Source organism: Staurois parvus, unplaced genomic scaffold (assembly GCF_062004578.1).
Source record: "Staurois parvus isolate SC_StPar_1 unplaced genomic scaffold, SC_StPar_1.0 ptg000393l, whole genome shotgun sequence".
NCBI classification, from domain to species: domain Eukaryota; kingdom Metazoa; phylum Chordata; class Amphibia; order Anura; family Ranidae; genus Staurois; species Staurois parvus.
In genome coordinates, this window is record NW_028318189.1 from 507,918 (window position 1) to 529,376 (window position 21,459).

A 21,459-nucleotide genomic window follows, 5' to 3' on the forward strand; every position below is an offset into this window, starting at 1 on the left:
TAACAACCCTAAGAGTCTCAGCTAAATAACTCTGGCACAGCCTTTCTTAACCAGGGTTCAATGCAGAGTTTAGTGCAAGCCATGGGTTCTTCAAGAGGTTGATAGGGGTTCCTTGAGCTGTGAGCATTTTCTTACTCTCAGTTAAGTAATCAGTTGACTCAGTTAAGTACAGAGTGTAGCGTTGGGGGCATGTGCCCCATCCTACACCAATATGTACCTGGGGGATTCAGAAAGCATGGTCCTGAATTCAAAGGGCTATACTCTCTGTCAGGACCATATCCTAACCTGGTCAAGATACATAGATTACATTTTTGTCATCTGGGATGGTCCACTTCACCTAATACAGGACTTCATCAAAACCACCAATGTCAATGACTTTAACTTAAATTTTGCTATGTCATATGACCATGCCTCTCTACCCTTTCTAGATACAATATTGCATGCTTCTCGTTTTCATCCTAAACTCTTGATAGATTCCATACCATATAGTCAATATTTGCGACTACACTGAAGATCATACATTTAAAATAGAGGCAGATGAATTGAGAGAATGGCTCCTTGCCAGGGAATATACGCCAACATGTTTAAAAAAGGCATTCAAACAAGCAAAACATCAAACGAGACATGGCCTATTGTATCGTAAAAAAAATTACTAAAGACACTAACATAACCAGAATTATTACAAAATTATTCTAATCAGCAAAATAATATTTACAAAATTTTACAGAAATGTTGGCATCTTTTAACTATTGATCCCAATGTGAGCCTATATATATCAGATAGACAAGCTTTCACTTTTAAAAAAGCAAGATATATAGGCGATAATGTGGTTCAAAGTGAATATAGAGGTATCAATAGAGGCAACCCCTGTAAACTTTTTGGAACTTTTAAATATGGAGGCTGCAACTACTGTCAATACATGCACATCCGTAAATCTATCACACTTCCACATGGAGTGAAATTTAAACCCCAACATTTTGCAAACTGCAAAACTAAATGGGTTATTTATTTTAGTGCAACGTGATTGCAATGGTTTTTATGTAGGAAAAACAAAATGTGGCTTTAGGAAGCGAGCATATTGCCACATCTCCAGCATGAGATCTTGTAATCACGATCTTCCCCTAGGACGATGTGAGAGATTTACATGGAGAGATCTTTCCAAAAATATGTTTCCTCATTCTTGACCGAGTACACCCAGGCTCAAGAGATGGGGATTGGAATAAAACACTCTTCCAATGTGAACTCAGATGGATATATAAACTTGGAGCCACAACCCCCCCAGGTTTAAATGAATCCCTGTCTTTCAGACCCTTCTTAGTCGGATTCATTTCTGTAGGTTGAAAAGAATGATAGCTTCCCATTCTTTTCTGATGTAAGTTTGGTCACTGAAGGTTTGGTAATATTCCTAACAACTTGCAGCTTTAATATCCCTGGGTTTAGGCAATATTAATTTTTTAGGGGTTGATCAATGTCCTTAGGATAGGCCTTCAAATACTCCTCTCCCCTTTTTGCCCCTTTTTCTCCCTCTTTGTTCTGTGTGTCATTTTTCATTTCCAAAATTGTCCCTTGTTTCCTCAAGTACCATTCCCTTACCATATTATATACTTTAAGAGTGATTGTCCTTCTTCATAAAATTTGGCCTTGTGGTTTTATTATTGTTGGATTCCATTTATGTACACATAATGTTGTCTTGCTATATGCAATTTTCCCACTAGGTGGAGTCTATGTGCGCACCTGTCAGTCACTGCCACCCGGAGCATGTAGGCCACTTGCCGCTAAGGTGGCGACTGTCTTTTATCTTTCATTTGGGCATTGCTAGGCTCTCTCCCGGCTCTCTGCCTGATCTTGGGTCCGATGCACCATTCTTAATTCACCTGCGCGGGTGCAACACGTGATGTCATCCCACCCTATTGGGTGGGGCTATGCCGCATGCCGCGTCTGCTGGGGAGTGTGCCCGTGGCAGGGATTAGCCCCATTCCATGTCTAGGCTTTGCCTCAATAATTTGTGAAATTGTATTGGCCACTTTTAAATTCCTCTTGAACTTTATATAGCTGGCTTGTTTTGACTATCATTGTCCTGCTGAACATGGACATACGATGTTAGAGGTACTGTACATTATTGATAGTATGTTACTAAGGATTAGCATATCCTTAGTAACAGCATATTAGTCTCAACAGTCAATGTACATTTTCTAATCACTGTTCTATGTTCTTTATTCATTGATCTATTGTATATGAATCTTTTTTCTCTTTAGATTTTTTAAGTTCCCAATTTGATATCTACACTGCAGCCCCCACATTTGGACATACATATTAACAGAGAGACTACTAATATATAGTTTTTCATCTGTTAACAATTCCTTTTAAGGCATTTTCTGACCAGCATCTATATATTAGAACCTCTACCCTTTAATGTAAATTTCATTTTCCATTTGGCATAATATAATCCCTATTGGTCAACAGTTAATAGCAGGGGCGGACTGACCATTTGAGCACTCGGCACTGCCTGAGGGCCCGGGGTCAGTAGGGGGCCCCATGAGATGCCCCTGGTACCTTTCACTGGCTTTTTCAGAGGCTTTTTTGGGTGTGGTCGAGGACAGAGGGGCTCCATGATCCACTTTTGCCCGGGGATCCCCTGAGTTGTCAGTCTGCCCCTGGTTAATAGGTACATTATTAGATTAGCAATAACAAGACAATGTATGATTAGGAGTCAAGTTAGAGGTATCCACATTGTGGTACCATCCCAAACTTTCAATCAAAGCAGGAACAAAAGAGGAAGTATAAGTAACCATATCTAAGCATAAATGTGGAACTATCTTGCTCAGAAAAAAGGGACTTTATATGTACCTCACAATGGGCTAAATATACAACACAAAACTATAAAAAAAATATTATTTATTAATCCCTCCAGTTAAAGTTAAACATTTTACATAAAAACAATGAATATCAATGTCTGACACCAGCATAGTCTTTTAAGTTTGTGCAAGGATCAGCTTGTAATTAGGTACATAACACTCCAGGCTGTTCCCATATGGCTCCTATCCTAGATCCAATTACACACTGCAGGATTTATATAGTGCAAACAGTTTGTGCATTCTACAATATACAGTATCTCACAGAAGTGAATACACCCCTCACATTTTTGTAAATATTTTATTCTATCTTTGAGGAGCACAAAGACAAGTGTGTCTTGCCTACAGTCAAGCATGGTGGTGGGAGTGTCATGGTCTTGGGCTACATGAGTGCTGCCAGCGCTGGGGAGCTACAGTTCATTGAGGGAAACATGAACGCCAATATGTACTGTTACATACTGAAACAGAGCATGATCCCCTCCCTTCAGAGACTGGGCCGCAGGGCAGTATTCCAACATGATAAAAACCCCAAACACACCTCCAAGATGACCACTGTCTTGCTAAAGAAGCTGAGGGTAAAGGTGATGGACTGGCCAAGCATGTCTCCAGACCTAAACCCTATTGAGCATCTGTGGGGCATCCTCAAACAAAAGGTGGAGGAGCGCAAGGTCTCTAACATCCACCAGCTCTGTGATATCGTCATGGAGGAGTGGAAGAGGACTCCAGTGGCAGCCTGTGGAGCTCTGGTGAACTCTATGCCCAAGACGTTTAAGGCAGTGCTGGAAAATAATGATGGCCACATAAAATATTGACACTTTGGGCCCAATTTGGACATTTTCACTTAGGGGTGTACTCACTTTTGTTTCCAGCGGTTTAGACATTAATAGCTGTGTGTTGAGTTATTTTGAGGGGACAACAAATTTACACTGTTATACAAGTTGTACACTCACTACTTTACGTTGTAGGAAAGTGTCATTTTTTCAGTGTTGTCACATGAAAAGATATAATAAAATATTTACAAAAATGTGAGGGGTGGACTCACTTCTCTGAGATACTGTAAAATGAGGCAGTACAGTTAAAATACAAATCAGCGAGGGGGCGCTCATGAGCAGAGCTATGATGGCCATATTGTAGGCCAGCTCCTCGGCCACCGGGTACATTGGCTGATTACCTAGCTCTCGGGGGGGATTACCTACCTTCCCTCCAGTTTCTCCTGGTTCCCTTGCCTTATGGGCAAAAAGAACGGAGCCGCCCGTGCCTCCTGCGCTGAGCGAGCAGCACCGGAACTTGCGGCCTACCCGCCGGAGACCTCTTTTGAAGCCCCTGTTTTGATTTCGGGGCCCCCGCCAGACACTGCATCCAAAACTCCAGCCTCGAGTTCAGGTCATCCGCTGGAGGCCGCATTTGAAGCCCCGGCCTCAATTTCAGGTCCCCCGCCGCCACTACCCACGGATGGGCCGGATCCCAGGGGTGTTGAAGACCTGGCATCAGAGTCATGACTGCAGTCACCTTCTCCAGCTCTGAACAATGCTGAGCTCCTGCGCCGCTTCAAGTCCATGCTGCAGTCGGAATTGTCATCCGCTACTTCCAAACTGGCTGACTGTCTTTCGCGAGAAATCGGGGAGTTGGGCACTCAGAGAATCGATCTCAAAGATAAAATGGACGCTATGGCCACGGTCATTGAAAGTCTCAAACAGGATCTGTGTGACCTCAAGAAAGAATTGGTGGACGTGCTGCTCCAGCTTGAGGATTTCGAAATATGCGTTTAAGGGGTATCCCAGAAACTGTCACAGATCTCACTTCAACCGCTACTGCTATGTTTCAGGAGCTGACGCCAGCCATTCCCATTGACCGGCTCAAATTTGACTGCATACACCGTGCATTGGGCCCCAGACGACCGGATGGGCCCCCGAGAGACATCATCATCAAATTAATTTACTATTGCACTAAGTAAACTATCCTCCTGGTGGCCAGAAACAACCCAGACCTCAGATTCCAGGGGCATCGTACCAGCTCTTTGCGGACCTCTACCAGACCACTCTTCAGAAGCGCCGCTAGTTGAAGCCCTTCTTTTTGATCCTGGTGAACCGCAGAATTAAATATGCCTGGGGCTTTCCGTTCGGCCTCACTTTCAACTACTAGGGCCGCAGCCACTCTGTTTCCACGCCGGAGGAAGCCCACTCTCCTGGAATCTTTACACATTCTTCCGCCGGGAGGCGCTACTCAGAGCCCAGCCCATTCTTTTGGATTTCCAGTGAGGCCTCTTCCTCTGGGCCGCCTCTGGGAGAGGTCGTCAAACAGGAAGAGGGCCCTCCCTCAGACAAACTCTAAGATCCTGTCCATCCTGCTCTTCTCCGGGCTGAAGCTGATTTCGGACCTCTCATGTTGTGTCTCACCGTTGGACTTTCCTGACGGGACCGTGAGTTTGACCCTTAAGGCATCCCCAGTTGTTAGTATTCCAGGATTGGGCCTTGTCCAGCCTGCTCCCTTCGGTTTCATCCTTGAGTAGGGGGGGTCACCTCCTGGACTTGAGGATTATGCCTTTTTGCCATTGCGGTCTACTACGGGTCCAGGTGACGTGGTTCACATTAGTGGAATGGGCTGATAGTTCCCTCGGGCTCCGGGTGGGAGGTTGGCCCGGATGGGCCCTAGTTGGGTGCCAGGATGTCGATCCTACTGGGAGGTTGGTGGGGTACCACTTGGGCTGTGTTATGGAGTTCCACGGCAGCCTGTAGTCGTCCTCCTGGAGGGGGTTGGCCCCGAAGTTTAGCTTGGTCTCCAATGGGGAGGTCCGTTATGTTGCCCCCTGAGGGCTTATGTTTTTGATGTTTTCATTTGCAGCCATGTGTCCAGTAATAGAGCCACCCCCAACTGGTATCCTTCGAGTGTAGGATACACGTCACCATTGGCGTGATACGATTGTACTATTGTATATACTCCTTGTGTCGTCTTCTTTCCTTTTCTTGTTTTCTTTTCTTCTCTGCTTTTTTCTGTTTTCGTTTTATGCAAGGTTTCGGGACACCACGGTCCAACCGACATTGGGAGTGGAAATCGTTGGCTGACTTATGCTTTTTCTGCTGAGCGTGCTGTGCTGATACCGCCATGGCCTCACCCTTTTTGAAAGTACATTCACAAAATGTTCAAGGCTTCAATTTGCCTCAGAAGCAGGGTAAAGTTTATCATCACTTCAAATCACAACAAATTGATGTGGTGTGTTTGCAGGAAACCAGGTTTTCTCAGTCCTTCCCTCCACGGTATCTTTTGCCCCATTATCCCACTTCTTACACGGCCTCAGCTTCTGAGAAATGCCGGGGTGTATTGATAGCTTTTAAGCGCAATCTCCCCTTTGTCTGTGCTCGGAATATAGCGGACCCCATGGGCAGGTATTTGCTCCTACAGGGCACCCTCTGGGACTAGGAGGTTACTTTTGTCTCCTACTACGCGCTCAATCGCTTTCAGCATACATTTTTTTCTCATATTTGCACCATCGTTTCCAGACACTTCAAGGGTCTTCTTCTTCTTTTGGGAGATTCAGATGTCACCTTGGATTCCGCTTTGGATAGGCGCTATGCTCAGGGGTCGGCCCCTTCTCATGACTTAGTGCTAGAGGAACGTATGCGCTCTCTCTTGCAGACGTTGGGGCTGGTGGACGTCTGGAGGGAACTTCACCCAACTGAGCGCGACTTTACATTCTATTCCAATCCTCATGACAGTTTTTGTAGAATTGACCATATATTCATGCATGTCCAGCAGCTTTCTTTGGTCAGGCGGATATCTATTTCCTCCTTGCTCTGGTTGGACTACGATCCCCTGGTACTTCTCCTTGCCCTCTCTGGGTCGGTACGGCGCCCCTTTCACTGGTGCATTAATGAATCTCTATTGCCCACTCAGGTTACCTGACAGCAAATAGAATCTTTCTTACGTACATACTTTATGGAAAACTCGGGATCTGTCTCTTTGGCAGTGCCCCTGTGGGAGGCGCATAAAGCCACGGTGCGGGGTCACAGTATACAGCTGGTGGCAGCTCAGAAGCAGGAGCAGGAGCGCTGACATTTGTATCTTCATTCTCTACTGGCCTCTGCGGATGCTCGTTGGAAGTCATTTCCATCCGTGGCCCATAAACGCACACGGGACGCTCTGGCTGCAGAGTTGGACCTATTTGCTTCTTCGGAGGCAGAACGGGCCCTGCGTAGGACCAAACATAAATTTTATTCCTGTGCTAATAAGCTGGGTCCAATGCTGGCCAGGAAACTCAATTCTATGGAGAAACCCCACAAATCGATCCGATTGCAACTTCCCGCGGATGGCTGTACTTCTAATCTCCAGCAGATTGTTTCCCATTTTGCAGACTTCCTTTCGCGCCTTTACGCTAAACCAGATCCCTTCCCTGTGGCTCAGGCAGAAGCATTCTTCCAAGATCTCTGACTTTCTGGATTATCCGAGGCAGCGCAGATGGCCCTCAACGCTGGTGTTACCATATCGGAAGTGCCCCAGGTCCTGATGGCTTTTCAGGTCTTTATTTTATAAGAAATTTGCAACCCTGTTGACACCCTTCTTGGCTGATTATTTCAACGAGTTACGACAGGGCTCTTTGCCCTCTCCGGACGCTCTTAGAGCTCATATCTCCATGATTCCTTAGGCGACCGATGATGTGCAGGAACTGCAAGCCTTTAGGTCCATTTCTCTTCTTAATGAAGACCTGAAGATATTGGGTAAGAGCCTTAGTCTTCATATCAATAAATATTTGCATAGTTTGGTCCACAGGGACCAAGTAGGTTTCGTCCCTGGGAGGCCCCAGAGTCTCCAGAAATACGCTTTTTGTTCATAGACTTCAAGGTGGTCTTGGGGTGCCTAATGTAACTAAGTATTATCAGGCGAGCCAGATTGCCCCGCTGTCAATATTGCATGATTCCTCTGATGTTCCTCTCTGGGTCCTGCTGCAACTACCTAATTATGCCTCTATTGCAACATCGACGCTTCTATGGCTTCCCCCTGACCTACACCCTATGACAGTCCGATTTTGCTCCATGGTCTACAAGTGTGGAACTCGGTTTGCTACTCCAGTGGCCTGATGTCACCTTTCCTCCCTTTGCTCCCAATTGTTAACAACCCTCTTTTACCGCCAGGTTCAGATCAATCAAGGGCGTTTTCTTGGTGGGTGGACAATGATTTTATGCAGGTGTGCCATTTTTTGACTTCTCAGTCCTTCCCCACCTGGAATTCTCTTCGGGAGTCACGGGATGTCCCTCTGGTGGAATTTTTTTGTTACCTTCAATTGCGGCATTGGCTGACCTTACTGCGGGGCACCTCCACTTTCCCGTATCGGAAATCTGCCTTTGAAGAGCTTTGCCAACAGCGTCCGGGCGCCCCGGGCCTTATTTCCCTTCTTTATGCAGCTTTGAACAGACGCTCGACGCATATTTCTCTCTCATATGTCGCTCAATGGGAGCACGACCTGGGGGCAGCCATGGATCTGGAGGACTGGAATAGGGCCTGGTCGTTTATAGCTAAATGCTCCTTTAATACAACCATGCTTGAGGTGGCATACAAAGTATTGTTTCGCTGGTATTGGGATCCGGCTCATTTGGCCCAGGCAAACCATGCCTGCAGTGATCGATGCTTTCGGGGTTGGGGCCATCGTGGTGATGTATTGCATATCTGGTGGTCATGCCCAAGACTGATTGGTTTTTGGTCTCGTGTGTTTGGCCTCCTTTTTACCTTGTTCCATCTCCCCATACGCCGGGATGCTCGGTACGCTTTGCTTAATTGTCCCATACCGGGCCTCTTGGCTCTCCAGCAGAAGTTGGCTTCCTATTTGTTTTTGCCGGCCACTAGAACAATTGCTCAGGCATGGAAGCACCCCTTTGTCTCTCTTAAGGGGATGCAGGACCGTATGACCATTATGATGCTTATTGAACAGATGTTGAGTATTTGTAACGACTCCCAACAGAAATGTTTGAAAATATGGGAGCCGTGGTTGCAATATACCCTTCCCACACTCCCCCCAGCTAGTCTGGGGTTGTGATGTTGCTCGGTATTGGCGTTCCGGAACCCTGCTCATGGCCTTGTCATCTTTTTTCCTTTTGTACTCCTCCTTCCTTTTCTATTTTGTTTGTTTTTGGTGTGGTGGTGGATAGCTGCCTTTTGTTTGAGTTACTGTCGATGTTATACCAATGTTTTGTCATTTATGTGCCATTGATAGCTCCTGTGTGGGCACACCTTTTGCTCTGTTGGTGTTAGAGCACTGTTTTCTTAATTTTTTTATGTGCAGTTGATGGCCTCTGCGTGGGCGCGTCTTGTTGCTCCTGTTTTTTTTAAATGTTTATAAACTAATAAAAATCATTGAAATACAAAATACAAATCAACATACGAGGGTTAGAAGGGCTCTGCACGTGAGAATTTACAATCTAAAAGGGAGGAGCAAGTGGTACAATATTTAATAACTGTGTGGGGAAGAGTTTATAAGGAAAGAAAAGTTCAATTGTGAGGAAAAAGCACAATATGCTTCCCTGCAGAGATAAGGGATTGCCTAAAGGTGGACAGAGTAGGAGATAGCTGGACAAATTGAGGGAGCTGCATAAGATGGGCGAGGGTCTAGAGAAGTCCAAGAGGCAAGCACGGGAAGAGGTGACATAGAAACTAAAAAGCAGAAGGTCTTGAGAGGAGCAAAGATGACAGTTTGTGTCATATTTTGAGATGAAATAACAGAATACAGTTACTGAAAGTTATTGTATCTCAAAATACATTTTTGGACTCACTACATCATCAGATCTGCTAGCTATGTTTGTCTGTTTTAGTCTATTTTTTAAATAATGAATTCATTACCTGATGTTGTCCTTAAATAGAAAATGTACCAAGGCATGTGTACAGAACACAAAAATATGCATATTTTATTAGGGTAGATTGGTAACCCGTGAGTTCCATCTACAAAAGCCATGCTATTTCTGCAGCAGAAGACATTTGGTTTTAAAGGTGTAATATAAATAGCCCACTAAACAAATTGTATTTGTAGCGGGACCATTGCTGTTTCCCTTTTAAAGAACTGTTTCCCTTTTAAGACTGCATGTTGTCAGAAAGGGTTTGATTGGCTCATCTCTCAGCAGTACTGGTGTGTTTGTGGGAGTTGCAGTTTGATCACAGAGGCCGACAATGTAACTTTGTACTGCACAGGACTACAGGACCAAGATGCTTTGCAAGGAGGAGGGGGGTAGGTGAGGATGTATGCCTTTGCAGAGGACATGTGGGGGCTAGTCTGCAGCTCCTTCTGTTGAAGTACACTGACACTGTTTCCAGATCAACAGCAGTTGCTAAGGACAACGGTTAACTACAGCAGCTGAAGTCAGCAGCAACTGTGATCATTCGTACCAGTCACCAGCGACGGCAGTTACCAACAGCAACGACATCACCCACCGCAGAGAGAGGTCAGAGTGTTGGAAATTGCAGAAGAGGCATGAGACCATTCCAGGTGAGGCACCGTACAACAGGAAACACTAGTCAGAGAGAGAGAGAGCCCCATTCATCATCCCTTCAAGGAGTTCACCCCGGGAGATTCTTCTTGGATGTGGTGAGCAACTGCTAATCAGTGACATGTCCGCCCTTAAGAGCGCCCAATTCACTAACACAGGCCTGTGCAACACATAGACACACACACAGTGTTACAATCCCATAGTATACAAGTGAATTTGGGACTGAGCCTAAAGAGATGTCAGTTTAGCTGGGGACATATTGCTGCTATAGTTGCAGGGAGTTACTTCTGAACCATAGCTATATCCATATATACCTATATACATTAATATTGTGTTTATTGATGTTATTGTGCCAATTCTAGAAGGTTTGTGTATTCAGTGCATTTAACTGCTATTTTCCAAGTTAATTTACAGTCTATTTGCAGAGTTTTACATGTCTTATTAAACCTGTTATAAAACTTCCCACAAGGTGTACTGGTGTGCTGTGGATCCAATATATACAGTTGTGTTCAAAATAATAGCAGTCAGACATCACTAACCTGATCAATTACTGTTTTTGGTAGAAATTATATTTCTACATGGCAAATAATTTACTAGCAGGTGTAGCAGAGTAATAGAAATCCAACAGACCCAACAATCATGACATTCATGCTGCTGATTCTGTGTCATTGAATCAGTAATTGAAAGGCGCATGTTCAAAATAATAGCAGTGGTGAGTTCTATTAGTGAGGTCATTCATTCTTTGAAAAACAGGTGGCAATTATTGCCCTTATTTAAGGAAGGAAGGCAGCATGTTATACAGTTGCAAGAAAAAGTATGTGAACCCCTTGGGATTACGTGGAGTTTTGCATGAATTGGGCATAAAATGTGCTCTGAATGTCATCTAAGTCACAACAATAGAAGAACACAGTCTGCTGAACATAATACTGCATAAACATTAGATGTTGCCATGGTTTAATTGCACATAACATGTAAACATTCACAGTGCAGGGAGGAAAAAGTATGTGAGGCCCTAGCTTAATGACTTCTCCCAGAGCTAATTGGAGCCAGGAGTGAGCCAACCTTGACTCCAATCAGTGTGATGATATTGGATGTGTTGCTGACAGCTGTCCTGCCCTTAAAAAACACACACCTGTTTTGGGTTTACTGGTTTCAAGAAGCACTGTCTGATGTGAACCATGCCTCGCAGAAAAGAGCTCTCAGAAGACCTACGATCAAGAATTGTTGACTTGCATGAAGCTGGAAAGGGTTACAAAAGTATCTCCAAAAGCCTTGATGTTCATGTGTCCACGGTAAGACAGACTGTCTACAAATGGAGAAAGTTTAGCACTGTTGCTACTCTCCCTAGGGGTGGTCGTCCTGTAAAAATGACTGCAAGAGCACAGCGCAGAATGCTGCATGAGGTAAAGAAGAATCCCAGAGTGTCAGCTAAAGACCTACAGAAATCTCTGGCACATGCTAACATTTTTGTTGACACATCTACAATAAGGAAAACATTAAACAAGAATGGAGTACATGGGAGGACACCACGTAGGAAGCCATTGCTGTCCAAAAAGAATACTGCAGCACATGTGAAGTTTGTAAAAGAGCACCTGGATGTTCCACAGCACTACTGGCAAAATATACTGTGGACAGATGAAACCAAGATTGAGTTGTTTGGGAAGAACACACAACACTATGTGTGGAGAAAAAAAGGCACAGCACACCAACATCAAAACCTCATCCCCACTGTAAAACATGACGGAGGGAGCATCATTGTTTGGGGCTGCTTTGCTGCCTCAGGGCCTGGACGGATTGTTGTCATTGATGGGAAAATGAATTCCAGAGTTTATCAAGACATTTTGCAGGAAAACGTACGAACATCTGTCCGCCAACTGAAGCTCCGCAGAGGATGGGTGATGCAACAGGACAATGACCCAAAGCATACAAGTAATTCAACAAAACAATGGCTGCAACAGCACAGAATACGCCTTCTGGAGTGGCCCAGTCAGAGTCCTGACCTCAACCCGATTGAAATTCTGTGGCATGACCTTAAGAGAGCGATTCACACCAGACATCCCAAGAATATTGCTACACTGAAACAGTTTTGTGAAGAGGAGTGGTCCAAAATTACTCCAGATCGTTGTGCAGGTCTGATCTGCAACTACAGGAAACGTTTAGTTGAGGTTATTGCTGCCAAAGGAGGGTCAACCAGTTATTAAGTCCAAAGGTTCACATACTTCTTCCTCCTTGCACTGTGAATGTTTACATGTTATGTGCAATTAAACCATGGCAACATCTAATGTTTGTGTAGTATTATGTTCAGCAGACTGTGTTCTTCTATTGTTGTGACTTAGATGACGTTCAGAGCACATTTTATGCCCAATTCATGCAAAATTCTGCGTAATCCCAAGGGGTTCACATACTTTTTCTTGCAACTGTACATGTTGGTTACAGTGCATTTCTCTCTGAAATTCTGAGGAAAATGGGTCGTTCCAGACATTGTTCAGAAGAACAGCGTACCTTGATTAAAAAGTTGATTGGAGAGGGGAAAACATATAAAGAAGTGCAGAAAATGATAGACCGCTCAGCTAAAATGATCGCAAATGCTTTAAAATGGCAACCAAAACCTGAAAGACGTGGAAGAAAGCAAAAAACTACCATTCGAATGGATAGAAGAATAGCCAAAATGGCAAGGACTCAGCCAACAATCAGCTCCAGGAAGATCAAAGAAGGTCTAAAGTTACCTGTGAGTACTGGTACAATTAGAAGACGCCTATGTGAGGCCAAGCTATCTGCAAGAAGCCCCCGCAAAGACCCACTGTTGAAAAAAAGACATGTGCTGAAGAGGTTACAATTTGCCAAAGAGCACATTGACTGGCCTAAATGAAATAGCGCAACATTTTGTGGACTGATGAAAGTAAGATAGTTCTTTTTGGGTCTAGTGGCCGGAGACAGTTTGTCAGACGACCCCCAAACACTGAATTCAAGCCACAGTACACTGTGAAGATAGTGAAGCATGCTTGCGCAAGCATCATGATATGGGGATGTTTCTCATACTACGGTGTTGGGCCTATTCATCATATACCAGGGATCATGGATCAGTTTGCATACATCAGAATACTTGAAGAGGTCATGCTGCCTTATGCTGAAGAGGAAATGCCCTTGAAATGGGTGTTCCAACAAGACAACGACCCCAAACACACCAGTAAACGTGCAACATCTTGATTCCAGACCAACAAGATTGACGTTATGGAGTGGCCAGCCCGATCTCCGGATCTTAGTCCAATAGAAAACTTGTGGGGTGACATCAAAAATGCAGTTTTGTAGGCAAAACCAAGAAATGGAGAAGAACTGTGGAATGTAGTCCAATCATCCTGGGCTGGAATACCTGTTCACAGGTGCCAGAAGTTGGTTGACTCCATGCAACACAGATGTACAGCAGTTCTCAGAAACAGTGCTTATACAACTAAATATTAATTAAGTGATTCAAAGGAAAGCAAAATCTTCAAACATTTTTCAGTTTATATAGTGAATGTTTGAGTTTGTAAGAAGAATACAAACACTGCTATTTTTTTGAACAGTCTAATATTCACTGTTCTTCAATTTTTGTTAGAGGAACAACACAAATTTGATATATTATTCTTTATGTTTTGATTTGGAATAGAATGTGTAGTGTTCCCAATGCATTTGTGTGTATGGAAATGAAAGCTATTAAAAGGATTTTGAGTTTTATTCACTTTTTTCAACACACTGCTATTATTTTGAACACAACTGTATATGGTTCATCATTGAAGTAAGGACAGAAGTGCCCGTTAATTCAAGCGGCTCCTTCGGGGGAAAGCACTACATATTAATTTAAAAATAATTGTTTTCAGCTTCTAGAAAATTACACATCAACAAATGGATAATTGGCAAATGACATAAATATAGTCCCATCTAAAAAAAGAAACCCACCACGTTTCACATTTAAGGTACCTTCATTATGCATCTCCCCTTGGGTTCCAGTTTTATCTTGCAAAGCTGATCTCCTGTAGACCACATGTGCACGGCCATTCTCTTCATCATTCTGCTGTCCTCGCTCTAAAGGCTCAATAAAGAACTCACTACTGTCTGTCCTTATCAATCCAGCCTGAAACAAATACATTGTGGGTAATTACTTTTGCCAGGAGACTGCCAATCAACATACATTATATTATATTGATAATTGCCATATGCAACGTTGTTCAGCTTTTCTTGGTGCAAAACAGTATTCTTTTTTATGGGTTTCCAAACTAGAACTGTCACACACACAAAAAAAATTAAGCGAATTCAAGCACTCCAGCAGTCTGTATTGTTACATAAAGTCTGCACAGGTAGATCAACCCATTTTATCACACAGATTCAGGCTAACATCTTTTCAACACCTATGGTCTGGAACATTTAAATGAAAACCAGAGCTTTTGTTGCATTACATTTTTGGCATCATAGCCTTTTAAATAAGGCATGAACCAATAGTTGATTTTTAACTGAAAAGAGACAATAATCCTCAATTGATTGTGTGAAGGCTTTGTCTTAAACTAATAATTGATTACCACTTGTTTCTTAATCTATGGTCTACACTACCCAGTTATCACTTAGGATGTTTGGCCAGGACATGCTTGAAGAAAACCTCTGTTAATAATAATGCTAGTAGACTAGCAGCTGGATACATTTGTAGGGACCCCACCAGCACTTCACAATTGCTCAGGAGAACAGCCCTCTGCAGCAGCCATTCTCAAGCTTTTTAACATGCAGCAATAACTTTTTGGTCTCAGAGAACCCCTGTTTATAATTATTGTTTCTACAGCTTATTATACATTAGTGTGATGGTCAGAGGGAGGAATTCTCCTTACATTTGTGGTCAGTGGGAAGAGTACCCTCTTACAGATAGTTAAAAAGATCATTGGCTTCAGTGGTTACTCATCTTAGAGGCAGAAATTGCTCCTTGCTTCCTAGCAATATCTGGAGGAACCCTGGTTGAGAATGGTTGCTCTTCAGCAATGCCCCAATAGTGAGCTGTATAAAAATCGCAAATGGTCCACTTTGCTGCTTTTTGTGCTGAAGCCAGCATTTTCAAAACAGAAACAAGATATCAGGGTTCGTGGTAATTCAGGCAACAAAATGAAATTGTGCAGGCGAGTAGAGATGCCTTCTACTGTGTCCACTTGCAGGCACAATTTAATGAACAAATGACATATAAAGGATGTTGCCTGATGTAACCAATTTCAGGTAAAAACCATCATACTTATGATCAGCAGCTATCTATGATCACTCATTCACTCTGAAACCAATGATCAGTTGAGCTAGATTTTGTTCAGCCCAAGACTGAGGCTGGCCATGGATGACTCTTTTTTTTTAACAGATTCCCCCATTCACATAAGCAATGTGAATGGAGGAATCCTCCCTTCTGTGCCATTTTATTCTGACAGCAGGACTCTTTGGCTGTCAGAATACACTGATCTGCAACTGCAGCTGCTGCAGTGGTCAACAAAGGTTTTTACCTTTTTACCAACATTCTACATTGGATAAACGTCTGTCGAACAGAAACAGCCAAACATGGATCAAAATTCAGCCAATTCAGATCCACCTATAGCCTGCCTAACCTAGAAATCTAAGGTGCCACACCACAACGCATGATAATAAGTTAGCATGTGTTCTGGCTGAAACGCACAGGTGTTTGCAAGCTGAATTTGGGTGGCAGTAGGAATGAATAGCACAGTAGCATACCAACAAGAAAAACATGCATTTCCAAGCTCTGCAAACAAAAACAACCAAACACATTAAAGATTACCCAGAAACACATTTTGCTCAACTATTATTAATTAAAGTGGAATTAAAGGCTGAATACTTACCTGTCCAACAGTCCCTCGCCAGTGCTGGCATTTTTTGAATGCCAGTCTTCTGAGCTCCTCATTGGCCATCGGTGGATGACATCACTCCTGTTCATGCACAGGAGCTAATTATCACACTCAGAGACTAAGCTGGCACTGTATGCTGAGCTGCACATGTGCAGCTCGGTTTACATCGCCGATAAGGGTAGCGAGCAGGCAGGTAGGCACATTTTATTGAAGAAATGATAGTGTATGCCTCTTCTGCAATAAAATCCTGCCTGCTCACTGTTTCTTGCAGTGGAACTTCAGTTCTACTTTAGAAAAAGTCTAAACCCATAAACAAATATGTAATATATTACAACTTGTCATTCGTTAGATGTGATGGCTGCATTTGTGTTCTTTTTTCAGTCTTTTTTCTACTTTATTTTCACCTGGTGATCAAGTTAGTAACATACTTCTTGTCCTAGGGTGACAATGTTTACTCAGCATGTTGTATCTATGAGCAGTATTGTCACCCTAGGACAGAACACAAAACTTCATATGGGGGAGGTGTTCTGTAGTCCAAAGAGAGAACTGGGAACAATGCTAATTAATAACAATTGTAAACAGTACAGGAAGTTGCCATCTCACTAGATTTCTGTCAGGATCAACAGATTTTTTTTTCATTTATCAAGCAGATGTAACAAAACACTTTCAATAGTATATTATAGTTAGTTAATTTTGTTATTAATGGTATATTAACGGACTACAAAGGAACAATTAAGAGAAGTTAATCTTTAGGGTGGTGAAAAGTTAAAAGTCCTGTCAGATTTTATTGCTACCTGTGTCCCATCTAGAGAAATTTACTTATCCGGATGACTATTGTGACTGGGACTGAAACTGAAGGAAAATCAAATATGCTGAGTTGTTACCAGAACAGGAAAAGAGGGTAAATCTTCTGAAAAGGGCACAAGATGAATGTGACCAGCATGTATGGCACCAATGATCTACTGTACATGAGTCAGGGGTATGTACTGTACAGCCCAGCATACAGAGTACACCTTTCAGGTGTAAGTTAAGCTGGCCACACACAGACAGGGGTTTTAACCCTTTACAACTGTATCTAAAACCAAAAGAAAAAGTTCTGGATAATGCATACTGTATACTTATCGGCCCTTACAAAATCAGCTCCCAAATATTTGTGCCAAGGCATCAATGGCTTTGAGCAAATATGTACAGTAGGAGAGGAATGTAGACTTGTAAGACTCACAAAGTTTGACTGTGCATTAAGATTAGATCTCAAAGATTCCACTTTTAAAACCAAACCAAAAATGTCAGCTCCCATATTTCTATACTCTCAGGTTCACTTTGCAAGTGCAGAGGTTAAGTTCAGTTTATAGGTTAAGTTTATAGGTTAGATTCAGGTTAAGTGTTTTGGGGTTAGGTTTAAGACTTACAGTATGTTAGGTTATGGATCATTAGGTAAATATTAAGTTTTGGGACGCCAGTATTCATAACAGCATGTTTTCAACATAAAAAAACACAACTAAATTAAAAGTGGAAAAATTAAGCCTACGCCATTATTATCAATAAAATCCTCAAAATCCTGCATTGTCAACTTGGCTCACACACCGTGATAATAAGACACCTGTAAAAAGCTTATATTTGGCATATTACAAAGAAATATAAACTCCTTGAAGCATAAAATGCACTCTTACATCAGACATTCACTACTTTCAGATGGTGTGCATTAAAATTTGCCTGAAGATGTTTAGCGTTTTAAAATAGCTGTGTTTAGCTAACAACAGAATGATGCCAAGGCTTGCTCTGTATTTAGTATGGGCTTTCCGTTGCATTTGTCTGAGATATTATTCTAGAACTGTTTGGAAGAACCATGTGTTTCTCTGACTGTATTGGTTTAACAAGTTATTTGATTCAGTGAGGCAAACAGTGATGTGCAAAGTACAGTAAGGCCAGCCATAGACGGTTCAAATCTTGGCTGGTTCAGCAGAAACCAGACGAGATTTGAACCATGAATGGCCAGGCTGAATGTACCCAAGTTCATGGATCAATTAACTTGGGTACAACCAGCTTGCCGGATTATCGCTAGCGGATGGTGTAACTGCTAGCAATAATCACTGTCTTCTCCCAAAGGGGATGGTTTACCCTTCCTTTCCCCAGCCAGGAGGATACAATGGCTTGGCAGGAAGGATTCCCCTGTCAACATGGTCTGTGCTGATGGGGAAATTGAGCAAATTTCTTTTCTGCAACCACTTGCAAGCATTTTCTCCATGTATGGCCTGCCTAACTGGAAGTAACAAACCAGAATCCATTTGTCACTGATCTGACCACTGATCTGACCAGTCAGGTTGGACAGTATTACTGACCATTATTACTATCTTACTGCTTTAATGAATAGTAATGGGGGAATCTGTCCAGGTCTGATTTACCAAGGCTTGGGTGAATCTTGTTCAAAATCTGGCAAACGCAAACTTAGAGGCGAATCTCACTGAATTTATAATGGCATATCTTTGTGTTAAATTCTGGACAGAAATAGGCAAACTGCTGTCAAAAAATGTATGCGAGGCTGAACACGTGTACCAGTGTAAACTGGGGACGCGTACCAACACAAACATTTATTAAAAAAATACAGTACAGTGGGGAGGGGACCCTTTTATGAGACTTTAAAGGCAACACTGAAATGTTGAAATAAATCCTTTAAAATGCAGTGCTTGGGGGATGCCTGTATGGAACAGTACAATTTTCAAGGACAGTCTCGGTGACAGTGTACACTGGCAGTATATATTTAGCTGTGGAATTGATTTGTTTCTTTTACAATTAGCTTGGATTACATACAACAGCAACACCCTAATTCGAATAATTTCAGTTAAAAAAAAAACAAAGCAGAATAACAGACCCAAAGACTGGGGGTACATGTAGTTGTTTTATTACAAAAATTAAGAGACAGCAGATTATACAGTAGTGTAAAATTGTCCAACAGCCAATTAAATATCTCCCCCTGAATCTAGAAAAAAGTGCAAGGTGGCTTTGCAAAAAAAAAAAAAAAAAACAAATTGCAATTGACAGGAAAGCAGAGGAAAATGACCACTGACCTCAAATCAATCACAAAATAAAATGAAAAACTGAAAATCCCCCAAATAATATGGACAAAAGGGTTTATTGCCCAGAGAACCAGCAATCAGAATTACAGTACTGTTTACTAACTGACCATGATCTCTCCCAATATAGCTTGCCAGCTTTTCCTACAACAGCTTACACTGACACTGGCTGCTCTGTGCCTCCATTGTATGTGGGCTGGCCTAATCAAAAGCTCTCTTATTGGGCCTCTGGCCTGCTGGCCATAGGTCAAAGGACATGCAGAACATTGTGACTTAAACAATTTATCCTGGGCAAATCTGTACATACATTTGCTGGGACTATGAATCTAGAATCCACACTAGTGTACATGAATCTAATTCATATTAATGGATACAGTTGCAAGAAAAAGTATGTGAACCCCTTTGGATTACGTGGAGTTTTGCATCAATTGGGCATAAAATGTGCTCTGAACGTCATCTAAGTCACAACAATAGAAGAACACAGTCTGCTGAACATAATACTACACAAACATTAGATGTTGCCATGGTTTTATTGCACATAACATGTAAACATTCACAGTGCAGGGAGGAAAAAGTATGTGAACCTTTGGACTTAATAACTGGTTGACCCTCCTTTGGCAGCAATAACCTCAACCAAACATTTCCTGTAGTTGCAGATCAGACCTGCACAACGATCTGGAGTAATTTTGGACCACTCCTCTTCACAAAACTGTTTCAGTGTAGCAATATTCTTGGGATGTCTGATGTAAATCGCTCTCTTAAGGTCATGCCACAGCATTTCAATCGGGTTGAGGTCAGGACTCTGACTGGGCCACTCCAGAAGGCGTATTCTGTGCTCTTGCAGCCATTGTTTTGTTGAATTACTTGTATGCTTTGGGTCATTGTCCTGTTGCATCACCCATCCTCTGCGGAGCTTCAGTAGGCGGACAGATGGTCGTATGTTTTCCTGCAAAATGTCTTGATAAACTCTGGAATTCATTTTCCCATCAATGACAACAATCCGTCCAGGCCCTGAGGCAGCAAAGCAGCCCCAAACCATGATGCTCCCTGTCCCTGCTCCACATGTTTTACAGTGGGGATGAGGTTTTGATGTTGGTGTGCTGTGCCTTTTTTTCTCCACACATAGTGTTGTGTGTTCTTCCCAAACAACTCAATCTTGGTTTCATCTGTCCACAGTATATTTTACCAGAAGTGCTGTGGAACATCCAGGTGCTCTTTTGCAAACTTCAAACATGCTGCAATATTCTTTTTGGACAGCAATGGCTTCCTCCGTGGTGTCCTCCCATGTGCTCCATTCTTGTTTAATGTTTTCCTTATTGTAGATGTGTCAAGAAAAATGTTAGCATGTGCCAGAGATTTCTGTAGGTCTTTAGCTGACACTGTGGGATTCTTCTTTACCTCATGCAGCATTCTGCGCTGTGCTCTTGCAGTCATTTTTACAGGACGACCACGCCTAGGGAGAGTAGCAACAGTGCTAAACTTTCTCCATTTGTAGACAGTCTGTCTTACCGTGGACACATGAACATCAAGGCTTTTGGAGATACTTTTGTAACCCTTTCCAGCTTCATGCAAGTCAACAATTCTTGATCGTAGGTCTTCTGAGAGCTCTTTTCTGCGAGGCATGGTTCACATCAGACAGTGCTTCTTGAAACCAGTAAATCCAAAACAGGTGTGTGTTTTTTAAGGGCAGGACAGCTGTCAGCAACACATCCAATATCATCACACTGATTGGAGTCAAGGTTGGCTCACTCCTGGCTCCAATTAGCTCTGGGAGAAGTCATTAAGCTAGGGCCTCACATACTTTTTCCTCCCTGCACTGTGAATGTTTACATGTTATGTGCAATTAAACCATGGCAACATCTAATGTTTGTGTAGTATTATGTTCAGCAGACTGTGTTCTTCTATTGTTGTGACTTAGATGACGTTCAGAGCACATTTTATGCCAAAATTCATGCAAAACTCCACGTAATCCCAAGGGGTTCACATACTTTTTCTTGCAACTGTATGTTTGAAAGTTCATTAAAAGTAATGGCTCCAGCACCTATATAAATCTCTTTGGAGCAAATTTCGTTTTTAAAATAAAAAATAGCTTTATTTTACCGAGTTTATGGATATATACCAAATGTCAGATAAGTCAAATGTGTTAAAGTGGAGCTGCATCCAAAAGGGGAAGTTCTGCTTAAAGGACTCATCCCCCACTGCCTGTTAAGGA

The 21,459-nt window shown here is 42.6% G+C and overlaps 1 protein-coding gene across 1 annotated transcript in view; it reads right to left on the minus strand.

Annotated features, from left to right (window-relative positions):
• LOC149455476 (A disintegrin and metalloproteinase with thrombospondin motifs 14-like) overlaps positions 1 to 21,459 on the minus strand; it is a 215,484-nt gene that overhangs the window by 153,600 nt on the left and 40,425 nt on the right. The window contains exon 3 of the mRNA XM_089686196.1: positions 14,276 to 14,429. Coding sequence (XP_089542322.1) covers positions 14,276 to 14,429 — 154 coding nt within the window. The remainder of the gene's footprint in view (positions 1 to 14,275; positions 14,430 to 21,459) is intronic.